The 16,815-nt window shown below is 39.3% G+C and overlaps 1 protein-coding gene across 4 annotated transcripts; it reads right to left on the bottom strand.

The window, feature by feature from the left end:
• Window positions 1-1,117: 1,117 nt before the first annotated feature.
• On the bottom strand, window positions 1,118-16,721 carry SDF4 (stromal cell derived factor 4). Of its 4 annotated transcripts, none has more exons than XM_074924500.1 (7): window positions 16,374-16,721; window positions 14,717-15,077; window positions 8,130-8,266; window positions 7,534-7,647; window positions 4,354-4,512; window positions 3,059-3,234; window positions 1,118-1,463 (listed from the first exon to the last, which is right to left on the bottom strand). In XM_074924500.1, the coding sequence occupies exons 2-7, from the start codon at window positions 15,022-15,024 to the stop codon at window positions 1,287-1,289; spliced, it is 1,071 nt and encodes a 356-aa protein (XP_074780601.1). In that variant the 5' UTR covers window positions 15,025-15,077; window positions 16,374-16,721; the 3' UTR covers window positions 1,118-1,286. The 4 variants fall into 4 exon arrangements, with proteins under 4 accessions (XP_074780601.1, XP_074780599.1, XP_074780602.1 ...); XM_074924498.1 differs by lacking the exon at window positions 16,374-16,721 and adding an exon at window positions 15,960-16,141; XM_074924501.1 differs by lacking the exon at window positions 16,374-16,721 and adding an exon at window positions 15,819-15,935.
• Window positions 16,722-16,815: the final 94 nt, after the last annotated feature.

Genomic DNA, 16,815 nt, shown 5'->3' with positions numbered 1-16,815 from the left:
TGAAAAAAGATATGTGTATATAAAAAGACTCTCGATACAAGCCATTTAACAAAAACAAAACAAAAAAAGGAGAGGGAATACTGAGTCAGAAACAGACAGCAATACTTATATTTACATTATATTAAGAGAATAAATTTAATCAAATATAACATCTCACTCGGATTTTCAGGCAACCCTTCAGAAAGAGGGGTTTTTACAGTAAAGATGGAACCAGAGTAAAAATAAATTTTCTATTTTAGACAGTAGTGGATATGACCCTTGTGTTACCAGATGCTTTCGGAGATTACCCAAAACCAGACTGATTAAAAAGCTTCCTGGGTGCTGACGGTACGTTGCTCTGGCAAAAGCAGTTCAAAAGCAAAGCCTGTATTTCCCCCAGCTTCATCATTCATGAGTTCAACAGCCTCAATGATCTGCAGAGAGGCAAGTAATTATACTAGTTTTCACAATGAATTTTAGTTAAGTAGTAATAATACACCTAGGTGAATCCCACTGCTTATGTTTTAAAAAAAATCAAATTTCATTCTAAAATGGAACAATGGGAAAGTTTCTTTGTGAACTTGATGTTGGACAGAGCAATCTCAAGTCTCTCATATTCCCATTGCAGCTGCAAACACGAAACCTGTCACACTATAACCAGTCCTCTTTTCAAAGTAGATGTAGAAGAGTTTCTCTGTAACATTTAAACTAAATTCCTCCCCACAGCCCCTAAAGATAGTTCAGTGATGGAAGGAGAACTTGTATTAAATTCTCAACAATATGTAAGTAGGTTGAGATATGCTGAGGAAAATATTGTAAGATTAGCCAATCAGTCTATGTATGGATATTCTCATGAGGTCAGAACATGTATTTGAACCACAATCCCCTTTACAAAAAGCCAACTTGTTTCAGTGTTATTTGTGATTTCCATGGATCAGCAGCTATGAGGGCAACAAGAAGAGTTAAATATTTAAGAAGCCTCCACCAAACATGATTAGCCAAAAGCAGCTGAAACTTCAGCTGGATTAACTGTACAAACCAGGGTGAACTGATGTAGATGCCCCATTATTTATGGACCTGCTTTTTCCCCTCATACCGAAGGCAACAGAGCTGTAGATCTTATTATGTATGGACGGAAGGGTTTTTTTAAGTCTAGGACAACACACTGTAGGCATATAACACAGATAGCAGCAAAGTAATGTTCTGTCTGTTTGGGGGTTGGATTTTTTCTTTTTTTTTTTTTTCCTCTTTTGGGGTTTTTTGTGAAAGCAAGAAAGTGCTTCAGAGCTCTGGAAAAGTGAGCAGGATCAGAACTCCTCATGGACGTTACGTGCATAGTCCATAAGCTTGCTGCCTGTGAAGTATTCACTGTATTTCAGGATCTCCTCCAGCTCTAAGTGATGGTTTTGATTTTCATCTGCTACCGCAATCATTTGCTTTGCTTCATTTAGGGCATTGTATTCATTCATAGGATCCATATATTCCTAAAACAAGTAAGAAAATTATTTTCAATCACTAAGCACACATTTCCACACATCAGAATTAAGAACTTGAGCTGTATGTAAGCTTCAGCAATTATAAGACCAACATAAGACGACAGAAGTCATCGAAAATGGTGTTAGCATTCTCTTTAACAGGCTTACATCTATCCCCTAGCTACTTTTTCAGTCACTGCTTCCTTGGCTGTTCTAAGAGAAATCCAGATTTTCTCAGCTTATGCCAGCGTCTACAATAAAAATATTTTTGACATTTTGGTTGCAAACTAAACTCACTATCAAATCTGGTGGTTTTTGTGAAGAAATACCAATTCAACATTGAAAAATGGCACACTATCATCTGACCTAAATTTTCTTGTTTCTGGAGATAATCTTCTCAGAACATGTTCGGTTTAGAACTTTCTTGTTCCATTTTAAATGTCTGTAACGTCTGCCTGGTGGCAGAAGGTCAGAAGTGTCAGAAACAAAGCATTTTGCTTCTTTGCTTAACTTGAAAGAGACTGAAAGTTTTCAAGCAGTGCACTTTAGTTCGTGATGTAGAAAACTCAAGATTATCTTCAAATTCTTTCCAGAAGATGTGACACTTTGTGCATGCACCTGCGTGTGTATACATGTACAAAGACTTCACGGATAAAATGGTTATTTTTAGAAGAAAATTCTCAGTAAAAAGGCTATTAACATTGTCTATGTCACAGTATAACTGTTTATCCATATTACCACTATTGTTCATACCCACATATTCGCATACAGAGATGGTCAGGAAGTTTAACATCCTGTCTCAGGGAGAAGATCAACATTTTAGAGGGTGTCCTTTCATGCTGCCTGTGCTGCAGTCTGAATTCTGCCAGGCAAAGTACATTCTTACATCCAGAAAGGCAAAAAAAGCCAGAAATGAGCCACAAGCCCCTTCCACTGGCCACAGACTGCCACAACTATAGGGTGCAAAATATTTCATGTTGTTTCGTAGACTCTTCTACAGACAGAATGATTAAAAAAAAGCCTTACTTCTGCAAACCGAAGTCCCAAAAGTCCATAAACTAGAAACCATGCTTGAATTTTTTTTTTTTTTTTTTTAAAAAAAGAAAAACATTCTGAAAGACAAGAAATCTCTGCTATTTTCTAGGTTACTGGGGCCCCAGGGTTTGTTGGTCGTTGGGGCTTTTTGCTTTTTTTTTTTTTTTGTAATGAATATATAGATTGCCAGTTATTCCTTTTGCAACTGAAAGTATGACTCATTGTCCCATTAATGAGTGCACCTAATGAAGTCTGTGACTTGCTTGTTTTCACGCACTCTATATCCATACAAGTGTATGTGACAAAACCCCCTAAAAGCATACCTATGAATAGCAGTTACGCTGGGAAATCTCCCCCTCCTCTTTAACAAAAAAGCAGAACCACACGATCTGCAAGCACGGTAGAACAATACAAATAATCCAGAGTTTTGTAAAGTAGACACACACACACCATACAGTTAATTCAAAAATGTTTGGACTTCATATTCTCTAAAGCAGTTTCAATCCTGTATTTAAAAACCAACTACTGGTTTTAAAAACACTAGAACTAACCATTTGAGGAAGACTTACCTCCAACTCTTCCATTGTGACAATACCATCGTGGTTAGCATCAATGACCTCTTCAAACTCCTTCCTTCTGTCTTTTACCCAGTCATCATCAATATCCTGAGCCTGCTGGTTCTCCACAGTACCAACAGGTAATGAAATAAACTCTGACAGGGTAAGTTTCTTATCTCCGTCTTGATCTACAACAGAACAACACAGTAACTGAAGAGTGTTTAATGCCCATTAAAAATGAAAAATTCCTTCATGTCAGAGATGTCACTGGTATGCTCTGCCTGGCTTCAGAAGCCCACAGTCCTGACTCTAGCACAGAACAGTTACCGTTTGTATCTTTGGTTAACCAAAAACCCTCTGTATTATGATACATACACAATTTTTCAGAAGGCCAAAAAACCCCATATGCTCATCAATATACTAAAAAACCAGAATTTTTCTGGACCTGAAGGACACACCAGGTAGCAAGCTGGGGGGTTTTTTTTATTCTTTTGAATTTGTTGTTTATTTTTTCAACGATCTACTGCAACAGACATTTCCTTCCAGCTGTATCCAGTCTCCCCTTATATCAGCATTCAGGTAAATTAACCCTCACAAAAAACTGCGTACTGGAGTTGTTCTGTCTGTGCACATCACACACTCGGGTATCACTGGAAACTCTTCATGTTTATTAAGCTATCAAGCAGAAAAGTCATCGTTCTCTTTTTTTAATCTAGGTGTTCTAGCAGTTTTAAATACGCATTGCTATTGACTCAATAGAAAAATACCATGTGTGCCAATACTTATGAATTTAAACAAAAATAATTGTTTTCATAGAAACCTCAACCATTTATTTCCACTTTCATGACTGTACGTCACGATTCTTACCTGGCTGCTGTACTGGGGAAGTACAAAGCAAGTTCCTCATGGAACAGTCACATCAATATATTTTATAGTATTTTATTATTCATCAAAACTTTTCTACTATTGATACAAGGACCCTACATTGCAGCAGCACTTCAGTATGAAGCAGTGTCAGCTGTTTTCTTCTGTATGAAGTACTCAGAATCTCTCACATAAAATGTTGTACTGTTCTTTAACAACCAGAGACTAAACTTAGTCTTGAGAGATGCACAGACAGCTCCACAGAGATGCCAGCGTTTGTGCTAACAGTTTGTTTTCCTTACTCATCACATCAGAAGATGTGTAGAACAGAGCAAATAAGATGTTTCAGACTGACCCACGACAGTGCAATGACCTAACATCGACTCAGTAAAATGGTTTGCAAATAAACAGCTCCCAAGAAACGTGTTTTTAAAGTGGCATACCCAAATCTCGGATGATTTCTTTCACCATGAACTTCAGCATTCCCCTACTATGCTCTGGATGAAGAAAGGACAAGAATTCTTCTTCATTCAACAACAGATCGGGAGGTGGGTTGTCAGCTTGGTACCACCGATCCTTCAGGTTATCTAAAACTTCCTGTGCTAGAATTTAAGAAAAATATTTAAACATAATCATGTTCAATCTATTTAAAGTTCTTAAAATATATCTTCCCCTGTGACTCAGCTGTTTAAACAAGGATGATCTACGAACCTATTTTACAGTTCAACTCCCAGGGAAAGTGGGTGTTGAGGGGAAACGAAGTGCCATTAGTTTCGTCTAGTTTGTGCTGAAACATTAGGAAAGATCCTTTAATCGGACAACTGAACTGAAATTAGGAGATGAAAATAAAGATTTAGCTACACTTGTATCAATATATCAAGTGAAAACTATTGGCCTACCAGTACTGTTAGCTGGTTCTGGTAGGAGTTATGAATAATCCAACTGTGTTCAGTACTTCGTATTCTCCTGTCTTGCTTTCATATTTTGAAGACAACTACCAACAGAAATCTTTCACCTGCCTGAATATCAGTAGTACCTTTTTTCTGAACAAATCACTTTTTTTCTACTTTAAACCAGTCCTGAACATAGAAAGAGCCACAACATTCTTCATATTTAAAATATTCCTCAGATTCACTATCTCCATGTATTGCAATTGTGACGCCTAGCTAATATCTACAAGGATGATGTTAACCAATTCTTTTCCTACCCAAACAATAACCACAGAACAACAAACCCTTTAACATTTAGCATGTTTTCTTCTAAGACCAAATGCCATGACTATTATTAAATCTACAGATGTTTCTGACCTGTGAAGCACCATTTTATTAAACAGATTATAAAAAACCACCAAAGCCTAGTTTTCATATAAACCAACCATACGTTTCAATGGACAGCTGTTCTTTACAAAGCAGCTAACTGAAAAGGCAGTATAAGCAAAGCCATAAAGCAGAGGGACTAGGAAAGCTATCAAGAGACTTCTGCCATGCCTCTGCTCCTCCCTTCTCCCTTTACACTGTCAAAAGCTCAGAATTTAGAAGAATCACCTACCCAGAGAAAACTTAAATCCTTAGACACACAGACATTATTCAGTATTTCAGCCTAAAAATGTGATTTGTTGGAACTAGGAGAGATTTAAGAGGGTAAGTCTACAAAAGAAAGTTTGGAAACATGAAGAATAAATGCTAAGCTAAGCACCAAGAAATGCATTTAGTTTTCAGTCACTTAAGGGTGCAAATGCTTATTACTCCTTTTGGCTACCTTGTCTATTCTATATCAGAAAGCATTCTGACTTCAGTCCTAAACCCTGCACGTGTTTTAGTTACCACTATAACTTAATAAAGGGAAATATTTTTGCTGCAAGGAGCAAATGCAAGTTGAAGTACAGATATATGAACACATATCAGCACCAAAAATCACTTTACATTTCTACTTCTTTCATTTCAGCTTACACCATGCAGACAAGCACTTTTTAAGCTGATTTTTCCTAAAATCAACTGAGAATCATAATTTGTGCTTGAATTTCCGCTAAAACCATACATCTGATTTGAAGAAAAAAACCACCCTGCAACACACAACGTGAATATTATGTGCACCTAGTGGTCCTGACCATAACCAAACAGGAAAAAAATACCTGCATAGAGTATTCTTTTTCTGGTGTAGGCATTTTCTAAATGACACACTGGAAAAACTACTGTCTAGTACACCCTGATCTCTGCAAAATAGACTAACACACACAAATCTGAAGCACTTGCTTTTCACAAGTTTTAAAAAACACTCTGAAAGACTACAGTCTTCAGATAATAAACTTTTAAAAAATGTAATAAACTGTCTTAAATAGCTCCTGCATGCTTTTGGTTGCTGAGTTAGAAGAGGGGAAAAAAACTCCCAACAGTTACACCCACATTTTTCAACTAGTTGCAATTAAGAGTTAAGGCTACGCTGCTTAGTCTTAAATGAAATTCAGCTGTCAGTCATCAGTTGAAACTGCCATTATCTGCATAAGTTAAATAAAGTTGTGTCTCTAGTTTTGGCCTGGCATCCAAACTGTAGCGTGCTTCTGCACAAGACTCACAACATGCCTTAAGATCCACACATTCAGTTATTTTTTATTATACAGACTAAAAAAAAAAAAAAAAGAGTACTTTTACACTGCACTGGAGTATGAAAATAACGTTTTTCCTGTCATCTTCAGGAAGCGGTAGATACCTAATTTGATTTTCCCAAACAAGGCTTGTTACCTAGGTAGAAAAATGATTAGGTACACACTTCCCTTATTCAGCAAATCTTTTATCTGATGAGCATTCCTGTAAACTGTAGTTAACCACACTGCCATAGAACACACTGCACAGGTGTTTTCCCTGCCATAAAATTCAAAGGCCTATTTGCATTTAGTTGCTTTTTGATAAATGGAAAATATAACATAACCCACTTTTAAATGACTAATTCCTGCAAGGAAAGTCTAGGGCTTTGTGTTTTAGTTAACAGTAAATTTAAACACTTTTAGATGGTGGGGGGTGGGAGCAGGGAGAGTATTCTGTTAAGAGCTGTCATGTTTATACCAAGCCAGATTCAAATGAAAGCTTCACAAGTAATAGTGAACAAATGATCAATCTCTGTCTGTAGGGAACTTAGATGAAACATGAAACAATTGTAGGCAACCTTATTAACTTCTCGTGTGTTTTGCAGTGCCTAAGCACGTACCTATTTAAACACAACACTGGTAGCACATACACAGCTCCCCAACTTTAGACCAGGAATTGTGTACAGCAGCTCCCTTTCATTTGGGGCAACAGGGGACCTGGTTCCCCCATTCACAATATAACAGTGCACAGACCAACACAGGTCTGAAATTTTAGCAGGCTTAAACTGAAAACTATTCAAATCGGCAGTAACAAGTAAGCAACCAAGAGTTTTCAGTGTTAAATAGTTACATCAAGAGTGTTGGGAAGGCAGATTTGAGTTGGAAAGAGATGTAGTATTTCTGTCTTATGACTTACGCATTCTACATTCACGCAGAAGCAGAAGAACAAGTGAAACATCCAGCTTGTATTAAGAACAGTTTTGACATTCAGGTTTTAGGAAAGTAAGAGAAAGCCCGACACACACCAGCGGTCCACACTTACTTTCTTCATCTATTTTCAACTCTTCATTGTTTTTGATCTTCTCTGCAATCTCTTTTTCATTAAAGCCCTTACTTGCCAAAAATTTAATTTTATATTCATCCCAGGACACATGGCCTGTAAGAAAGAGCCATATCTCAGACATGACATAGCAAGATTAAATGACAAACTTTTGTTCTCATTACTTAAAATAGTATGTGGTAAAATCTTTTGGTTCAGCACTATAACCATCACACTAAGCTTTATGAATGGCAAGATGAAAACTATTACCTGATTCACTTTTCTGTTTCTTTAGACCAGACAGGCCTTGTGAAAGTAACCTATTTATGTCACCGTCCTCCCCCATTCCTGGCAGAGCCACTGAACTTGTTACAAGTTCCTACGACCACAAGTGAGGTACCACAGAAGTCAACACAGAATTACAATGCTGCCTGGAGCACATTACTACTTTGCTCAACTGTTTTCTGTATGGATCAAACCCCTTGTGATTACACGCAGGCCAAAGGAACCTGGATTTTGTCACAGCACACCTGAGCAGGTTTGGCTCCTAGAAACTAACTCAAGATGTCATCAGGAGATGGAGGAATCGTTCATCTTACCATCACCATCAGGGTCCACAGCTCGGAAGTGCATTTTATTCTCTTCCACAGCTTCCTGGAAGTGTTCATCCGTCTTTTCCATGATCCAGCGCTGCATCTCTTTCGCACCTATCTTTTTATCATTATTTATATCCACCCTATGGATGAACAGCAAACAAGATTTAGACTCGGAGGTTGGGGGTGGTGGTGTATTTTCAGATTCTAAACTAATTACTTCACTCAATAATAACAAAAATAGGTTGCTACAGAAAAGGGTATATTTATAACCCTCTCTGAGAAGTTGCACATTCTTTGAACTACAGAGTAAACAAGTAGCAAGTCAGCCATTCATTTCACAATTACATTTAAGTAACCACAACATCTAGGTTACTACTCAGTGAAAAACATTCAGTTATACTTGCTTTGCTGTAAGTTAACTCATTCCAATATTATGTTTTGGAGTAATTTTTTTTTTTTTTTTTTTAAAGTAGAGGAAACCACAAATACATCACTCACGGCATATTAACTCAATTCCTATTGGTTCAGAACTGGCAACTACCAGCTGCTGCAGACTTTCACTACTTTGAAAAATTTCTCCTCTAACATTCCTTCAAATCATTAACTCCCTCTCAATTTATCTTTCCAAGTCCTTTTTACCTTGATCTTCCAAGACCTCTGAAGTTTATTGATGAGCTGCCTCCCTGTATCTACCTAGATCACATTACAACTGTCGTGACCATTAAAACCAACAAAAAATAAAGTGAATAACCTTGGTGCAAGGACTTTTGAACTATTTGACTATAATACTTGTAAGTGGAACAAAACAAACAAACCAAGTTTCCTCTATTATACCTTGATCTCTGGTAACACATTACAAATGATAGTTTTTAATTCTTAACACATTTTTAGAAGTTCTGCACATACATTTCCGTTAGGTTTCTGAGCTATCTCACTTTGCTTTGTCAAAGGACATGCTTGTACTAAGTGGTATTGAGCTGCAGAACCAAAGTTTTTCTACCCAACTGAAATGATCAGTAAAGTCCAACCTGACAACCCACTCTTCTCCTGAATGGACTACCAATACTGCTTTATTGTATTAAGACACACTGCTACATCATCAATTCCATTAAGGCTTAGTTAATTAAGAAGTTAATATAAAAATTAAAGTTGAAGAACAAATCCACTTTAGGGGTTTTTTTGTGCATATCATGAAGTATTTATTTAAAAAAGATATAACGATTTTTAAAACTGAAAAGACATCACTAACATTTCAGAGGCAAGATTCTATTTAAAGCATACCAAAACCACCCTTGTTCAATTAAAAAAAAAGAAAGAAAACCAACAAAGAAAAACACAACAAAACCCCCTAGCTTGACTCTGGTTTTTTTTATCTGCTTGTATCACTGTCTTACCAGTTCTGAAGTGTTATAATCGAAACTCTAGTTATTAAATATGTGATTTGCCTTTAAATGTCAACTAAATGTTAAGAGCTTAAGCTAAATAACAACCCCAGCACCTAATCTTCTACAACACTTGGCTGCATTAATAAATGCAGTATTAGTGGTTTTAAATACTCTATCACATCTTTCCACGTATATAAGCACAGGCTCAGTACTAGCAGTTTTTCAGTATTAATGGCAAGACCAGCAAACTGTTCACGTTCCACTTGTGCCACCGCACACTCACCAGGTGAACAAATGTGGGTTTTGATATGGAATAGGTACTGTCAAAAATGAGAAGGGAAGAAAGACAAAGCACTTTCCCCTCAACATTTAACATTCTGGTTTCCTTAGATCAAAGCTATCGAACTTACTACTTCCGAGCTGTACTTTCCATCTAAATCACGTTGTAACTAGGGAGAAAGGTAACAAACATCCCATTTATTGTGCTCTAGCTCATGAAAGCACACCTTTGTCCTGCTACCACAGTTCACAAGAAGTCTGCAATGACTCAGATTTTCACGAACTAGCAGGCACCCATCGTCCAAGGTGAGCTGAAATCCTTTCAGTGTCCATTAACAGCACTTCTGCTTTTGAGAGGAGTATTTACAACTGTATGAAATAAGGTGTGGTCCTGCTGGACCCGTGTTACCATCTAAGGCCTTAAAAAAAAAAAAAAAAGACTGTCGATGCTTCCTTGGATAATGATCTCATTCAGAATGGACTACTGAAAATATTTCCACTAAAAATGACAAGCTTAGACAATTACATGTTGCCGAACAACCTAACACTGGTAAGACACAGAAGACTGATTTTATAACATGGTGATGGGCAATCAGTTTTCTGAGACAGATAGGCCTGAACACTCAAAAGGTGTTAGTAAAAATGGTACATTCTAATGCACCACTTAAAAAAAATTGCCAAAGAACAAGTACTGGCAAGGAAGAATTTAAATTCAAGAAAAGATGAATCCAAGCAAGAACATCATCCCAGATTACAACTTTGCTCAAGCCCTCGTTAGCAAAGTGTGTATAGAAATCTTGTGACAATTTCTCAAACTTCATGATATACCAGCTCAAAAAAAAAAAGTTTAAAAATATCGCTCTTTTTCTACAAGAAGCATAGTTTTCTGCTAAAGAATGCTACCTCAAATCTGTAGAAACTCAGGTGTATGAGGTACTACTTCCCGAACTGACAGCAAAGAAAATTTTTTTAAAAGCAGGGATTACCATCAGCATAAATTTGAATTACAAAACAAGACTACAGACAGCAACTTACCTTACTGCTCACCTGTCTCATTCCAAACAAAAGTATAGATAAACCACAGCCCAGACAGTAGTTGATGCAACGTGACCAATGCCATTAGTACTAACACATTTCAGTAATGGGCAGCACCAGACATAACAGCTCCTTATAATGCCTAAGTTCAAGGTTAATACTTCACTGACTATGCAAACTGTCTTTCATTAGCTATTCACAGTTAATAATACCTTTGAGTAAGAAACAATCAAATACGCTACTTTGTTAAGGAAAAAATTACAATTATCCTACAAAAGCCTATAGTAAGGGCTGCATTGAATACAGATGTCAAGCCTGGAAGAACAGGTTTTGAACACTTCAGCTCAGTTTCTCAACCACAAGCCATTAAAAACCAGATTTTTGTGGCCACCTTTCAAAAGGTCCACATCTGAAAGTATCATCGATAAACATTGGCCGCTCCAGTTTTCAGATTCACGTCTTCAGGTTCCTAAATGACAACACCCCAAGGCTGCCTGAGGTACCGGGCGGGGAGCAGGAAGGCAATGTTCTTACATGAAGGACTAAAGATCACAACTCCCTTGAGCACCTAATGCAGATCACTTTAGAGTTGGTTTCTGCTTCATCCAAATAATATTCAAATCCAAAAAAAAAAAAAAAGCGGATCCCGAAAAGAACTTTTAGTAACAGAAAGCAAAGCAAAGCTCTACTTCCCATGGTAGGATGTATGCAAAGTTTTACTAGATGTATATTTAAACATACAGGTTAGGAAAAGCACAAATCAGGATGCACACACTACCTAAAACTTTCCAACAGCATAAAACATAAATGTTTTTTTTAACTGAATAATACAAATCTGTACTCTAAACCAAAGATAACAAAACAGGAAAAGTTAAAATGTCCCCTTCTCCTCATTCTCTATTTTACCTGCTGTTGTCCAACATGGGCTGTCATTTCTAGCACTTTCCTGCCACAGACAGGATGCATACCAGTAGAAATTCATACTGCGTTAGGCTGAGACAAACCTGAAATTAGGTCTTGCCCTGTGTGCAGTCTGAACCCAAACGGACAGAGTTGTAAAGTCTCAAGTGAGGCACATTTACAAGCACTGTGGCATTCAGAAGGCATTCTGGTTTAGGAAACTGTAAGTTCATGACTTTTAAACAATGGGGAAAAAAAACAAAAAAAAAAAACAAAAATCTCTGTACATGGTAGTATTTACAGAAGGTCCACTGAAGCCTGTGACCTGGTGAATGACCATCAAGGTAGGACACTCAGCTAACACAAAGATTTGAATTTTTAAATCACAGCTGTCACTAAGAGGCTGTGAAAACATCAGCAAAACGCAAATGCTAGAAGGAAACTCCACTTTCAAACTCACAGAGGTAGGTAACTCCATCACCACCTGACAGAAACCCCACACATTACATTCTTCTGTAATTGAATTTACCAGGTTTGTTCAGTATGGGCAATTTAAAAGATAACTGACCCTTAGAAGCAAGGCTCAAACTGGATTCTAGTACCCAATGCTACTGATTTAGCAAAATCATGCCACCATAAATACACTTGATTGCTTTCAATATCGTTCCTCCTTCCCTCCCATCAACACCCACCTACACAAGCTAAGCTACACTACACAGCAAATGAATTTTCTACAGATTCCAGGCTAATTTAAACGATTTAAATGGAGACGAAAGCAAATGTTTTTTTTGGTAATTACAAGAGAAAGGCTGTCACATAAGCTCCCTCACAGATATTCTTGACCTGAAGATATCTGAACACTTACCCCTGGGCAGGGAAAGGAGATGAAAAAGCGACACCCAGGATTTTCTGCACCATGCCCTAATTTCACAGGGCAAAGTGAAAGATCAGGTTAACTTGTAAAAACCCACTTCTGTAGAAAAGTAAGGCTCAACCTCCCAGTAAAGAGTGACTGCAGAAACTGAAATACAGAATTATGAAAGGCCACTTGCCTTTCAGTCACATAGAGCTTGCTTGCCTAGAAAAACATGGCTTGGGGAGCTTTTATTCCACGTTCCTACTTTATTTTCAGTAATCCTATTAGATAACGATGTATGCTTTGAATTAACTACTTGGTATCATCCTGGCACGTCACAGAATCTCAGCTGACATTAATTAAAAAACATGTTGTGTGTTTTCTTTATGTCTTCAAAGAAAATATTTCCAAAGCATCTGGAAGCCTGTGACCTACTATCTTTTCAGAGAAGTTCATAGTATTTCTCTTTTCACTCAGCCTTTAAGAGCATGCCTAGAAAGCAATCAGATTCCTCAGAACGCTTTACTACATTTCTAATCTAATCAGCTGATGGAATGCAATTTTAAGTATCTGAGTGAAGCTGATCCTGATTCCAAGTGGTTTAAGCTTCCTAAGACAATCTCTTTCATAACAAGGAGACAGAAATGATTAGGGTTTGCAATTTGCGTATGACAATTTACTAACCACCAGTTGAATGTTTCCAATAAACATAGCAATAAAATGAAAGCTTCTAAACACAATTTTAGTATTTCTGTATATCCTACCAATGAAGTGAGTGCTCTGCATAGCAAATCTAACAATAACAGACTCCACCTAAAGGAAAAAGACATTCTGATTTGCCTATTTGCTTTAGCTACCTTTACTCAGGAGAACACCAGAAAAAAAAAAATCCAATATTATTACTGATATTTTTTCCCTGTTAATGAAAAGTTTGCAGAAAAAAAAGCTTTGTAAGCCTTCTCATTTTATCTCAAGTATACACACATCCCCACACCATCATCGATAAGAGCACCAATGTAGTTTAAGCTGTTCTAGTAAGATTAAGCTTCCATTGCAAAAACTCAAAGCCAATTCTGCCACCTAGTGTCTAACAGTATGCCCTGATTTTGATTTCCATTTCAATTCTGTTAACCGACCTCCAAACATCTGACAGTTTATTAGATGACACAACCCTTACCTAGCACAAAAAGTGCTTTATAAACGGGAAAATGCTCTAATGTCTAAAAGTAAAGTTAATATTTTTGTACCAAGTAAACAGCTAGATGAAGTTTTCAAAAAAGCTACAAAAAATATTAATCTTTCTATTCTCATGTTTCGTTCTCATTCTTTTTTCTTTTTCTAAATTCAGGGGAGGTAAATGTATTGTTAACAACATTGCTAACTGAATGAAGAAAGCTGTCATATCATTTTCTGAATTCTCGGTATGTGTAGATAGGCACAATTATTTTTAATTTCCATGTATTCCGTGTGAAACACTTGAATTTTAGACACTTGACATCTACTAGAAAGTTTTATGAACAGAAAACAACTGTTTGTTTACCACAATCTTTACTATTTCAGTGGTTTTCCTCTGCAGCTATTTTCAGAAGTCACAACAGAAACACAACCAAAATCCATAAGGAATATGACAAAATAATAAGAAACTTTGATCGTGAACTGAAATTAAACTTACAGCAGAGAGCATACTCCTGCTAGAACAAAACTGTAACTCCCACCCTCACAATTCGTTGCAGGGACATCCTGAGAGTAACAAACACCCTTTGTTATGAATTCCTTGATCAAAGGTACAAGTGTGATTGATTATTCATTGAGCCAGGAAAAAGAAAAATATTAATCTTCCTACCTCAGGAGGCTAGGTAGGTTTTTTCACTCAGAAACAGTCTGTTTTGTAATAAATTTTACAGGCCACAGCACCAATCCTGTATAATGATCGTGACTCTCAACACATCCATCCTCGCTCCTGAGAATGGTCTATACAGGTACGTTAACACCTTCACAACATGAGCACTGTGCTTATAGTACAATGCTTTCCCCCTCATCATTATAATTTTTAAATATTACAGAAAAATTTGCAAATTGTACTCTGAAGACCAGAGAAAGAGGTTGCACTGTTCCTGGCAAAGTACAAAACTTACTTTGAAAAGATGATCATTAGTTTCTTCCTATTTTTTCTGGGTTCTGAATCTTCTTCAAACTCTTCCATCTCTTTTCCTAGAAAAACTTCTTGATGAAATTCTTTGTTAAGGTGTCCATCCATCTCCATTTTGACACCGTTCAAGTGATCTGGGGGCAAGATCTCATTCTCATCTTTACTGTCAGCTGGCTTTTCTTTGAGGGCTGAATTATTTGCAGGCCTTGCATAAACATCCATTAGAAGAAATACAAACAGAAGGGACAAATACAGAGATCCCAAACCGCAGAGAAAGGCCTGTCTTGACATCATTTTTTCCTTTGTATTCAAAGTATTGGCCAATTACTGTGAATGGATTAAATGATCTAAAAACAAAATGGGGAAAACACACGGAAATTAAACTCTAGAACATTATGTCACTAATAGAACATCTCCCCAAATTTCGAAGAACTTACAATTATTTTCCACGAAAGCATAAAAAAGCTCACTAAATAATGAATACACAAGAAATTAATCTGTGTCAGTTTTCAGTCTGCACAATTGTAAAACCCCTGTCAGATGACTTTGGAAGATAACATCCTTTAAGTGGCCTAGTTCTTCTCTGAAAACTGTCTTCAGGTATTATGGCGTGAGCTGACCTGACAGCTAAAACCCAAACACGTACCGAGATGCCAACCCAGCGCATGAAGCACAACTGACCGCAAATGCCCCCGACACCAGCACTGCACATCCAGCAAGCTGCAGAAATAGCCACGACAGCACCACAGGTCTCATCACACCACCTCTTTAAGAAGACTGAAAAATGCAAAGGTCTTTTTGGAAAGAGGCGACCGAGGGAAATACCATTACAAATGCCATCACATCAAGCGGAGCTGGAAAGACACAGGAATCAGCCGGCAGGAAAAGCAACCCCAGGGGCGGACCTGTCATGACCTACTTGGCGGAGCGTGAAAATCGCTGCCACGGAACGAGTTCGCAGACCGCAGGGACAGAGAAAAGGACAACAGCTGGACAGCCAGAGCGTCGGGAAGCACAAAACCCACAGACCCGCCCCGGGGAGCACAAAACCCAGAGGCAGAGCAGAGCCCTGGGCAGGGAGTACCCACCCAGCCCGCGGCAGGCCTCACAGCCCGGTCGGCGATGGCCAACTCTCCACAGGAGAAGGGGAGCCCGGCCGGGGCTGCCCTGCCCGGTCTGAGGGGCAGCAGCGGTCCCGATCCCGCTCCAGAAGGGCCACACGCACTCACCCAGCTCCGGGGCGCTCGGCGCCCTCCGAGAAGGGTGACAGGCCGCGGGGAGGCCCGGCCTCGGCTTCGCTGCCCCGGGTGCCCGCGGCGGCTCCTCACGGGCGGGCGTCCGCGGCGCGGAGGACCCCGAGCCCACTCCCGCCCCGCAGGCCCGGGCGGAGGGCGCAGAGCGGGCCGCGGAGCCTGCGCGGGAAGTGCGTCAAGACGCGGTGCGTGCCCGCGGGGCGGGCAGCGGCCATCTTGGAGCCGGGCAGCAGAGGGCCCTGTCCCGCCTGCGGCAGCCATTTTCCCTCCCAGCGTGTCCCCCCCGGACCCGCCCAGGGCCTTGGGGTTCCCCTGACCCTGTAAAATACGGAAGGCAAAACTCCGAGCGCTAAAAATTCCTAGCGTAGGCGCTCACCTGCTCCTTCTTACCTCAATTAATACTAGAGCAGACCTTCAAGCGTGAAGAAAACTTTTTAATTCCCCATCAGGTCCCTTTGCCTGGCTATACCCTCCAGTTTTGTGTTTATCTGTCACCTGCTTTAGCTTTGAAGCACTTAAAATACGTCCTTTTTGTATGTAACACGCCGCTACCGACCCTTACGAAATCAGAACAGCTAGCTAACACGCGACGACTTTCACAAGACGTCCTCCCGTGCCACAGCGAGGCAGCGCCGCCATGCCGCAGAGCTCCCCTCAGGGCTGCAGGCGCCGCCAGACCCCGCGCAGCCCCTCGGCGGGCCCTTCCCTCGCCGTGACTCACAACGGGTGGCGGCGCGGCGCGCCCGCAAGCAAAATGGCAGCGCCGGAGCCTCGCCTGCCCTGCTGCAAGATGGCCGCCGCGAGGCGCCGCCGTGCGCGGTCAGGTGGTGCA

The sequence above is a fragment of the Athene noctua genome, chromosome 22, assembly GCF_965140245.1.
Source record: "Athene noctua chromosome 22, bAthNoc1.hap1.1, whole genome shotgun sequence".
NCBI classification, from domain to species: Eukaryota; Metazoa; Chordata; class Aves; order Strigiformes; family Strigidae; genus Athene; species Athene noctua.
Note: the sequence above shows the minus strand (reverse complement) of the source record. Positions and strands in the feature narration are given on the sequence as shown.